The sequence below is a fragment of the Nanorana parkeri genome, unplaced genomic scaffold (assembly GCF_000935625.1).
Source record: "Nanorana parkeri isolate BGI_ZX_2015 unplaced genomic scaffold, ASM93562v1 scaffold2525, whole genome shotgun sequence".
Classification (NCBI taxonomy): Eukaryota; Metazoa; Chordata; class Amphibia; order Anura; family Dicroglossidae; genus Nanorana; species Nanorana parkeri.
Window position 1 is genome coordinate 14,930 of NW_017308793.1, and position 684 is coordinate 15,613.

The 684-nt window shown below is 57.9% G+C and overlaps 1 protein-coding gene across 1 annotated transcript in view; it reads left to right on the forward strand.

Annotated features, from left to right (window-relative positions):
• The window catches only part of MTHFSD (methenyltetrahydrofolate synthetase domain containing), a 6,818-nt gene that overhangs the window by 1,769 nt on the left and 4,365 nt on the right, over positions 1-684 (forward strand). Inside the window, exon 4 of the mRNA XM_018573761.1 lies at positions 442-575. Coding sequence (XP_018429263.1) covers positions 442-575 — 134 coding nt within the window. The remainder of the gene's footprint in view (positions 1-441; positions 576-684) is intronic.

Below are 684 nucleotides of genomic sequence, written 5' to 3' on the forward strand. Positions count from 1 at the left end.
ACCTGCCCCATCCTTGCCTACCCCTGCCTACCTACCCCATCCTTACCTACCCCACCTGTACCTACCTCGGCCTGCCCCATCCGTACCGGCCTGACCCATCCGTACCGGCCTGCCCCATCCGTACCTACCTCGGCCTGCCCCATCCGTACCTACCTCTGCCCCCCCCGGCATGCAATATGACACTGTCTCAGCTCATATTAGACCATCAAGTCGCTGCTGTAGTTTCGGTAGCAGGTGCTCACACTGTCAGCCTGATCTCAAATTTCAGCTGGAAATGTTCTCTATATTGTCTCCTCACTGAAGTAAGACCCTTTGTGCAGCACTCCGGTAGGTGTTGGCGCTATATAAATAAGCAGTGATGGTGGATTGCTGGGGAATCTGAAATGAAGATTGGGTTCAGTCCTTCGAGGACACGTTCATGTTCTCCCTCATCGTCCGCAGGCTCAGAAGACGCTGCTGGTTCCTACACCCCGCCTCCGCACCGGGCTCTTCAACCGGATCACCCCTCCCCCCGGGGCCACCAAAGAGCTTCTGAGGATCTGCTCCACCTCCCAGGTAGGACACCCATCACCCCTGTGATGTCATACTATGAATGGAAGGAAGCCAGCGCAGGGATTGGCAGAGAGGGACAGGGGGATGGAAGCCGGGGAGGGATTGGCAGAGGGGGGCGCGGGGGATGGAAGC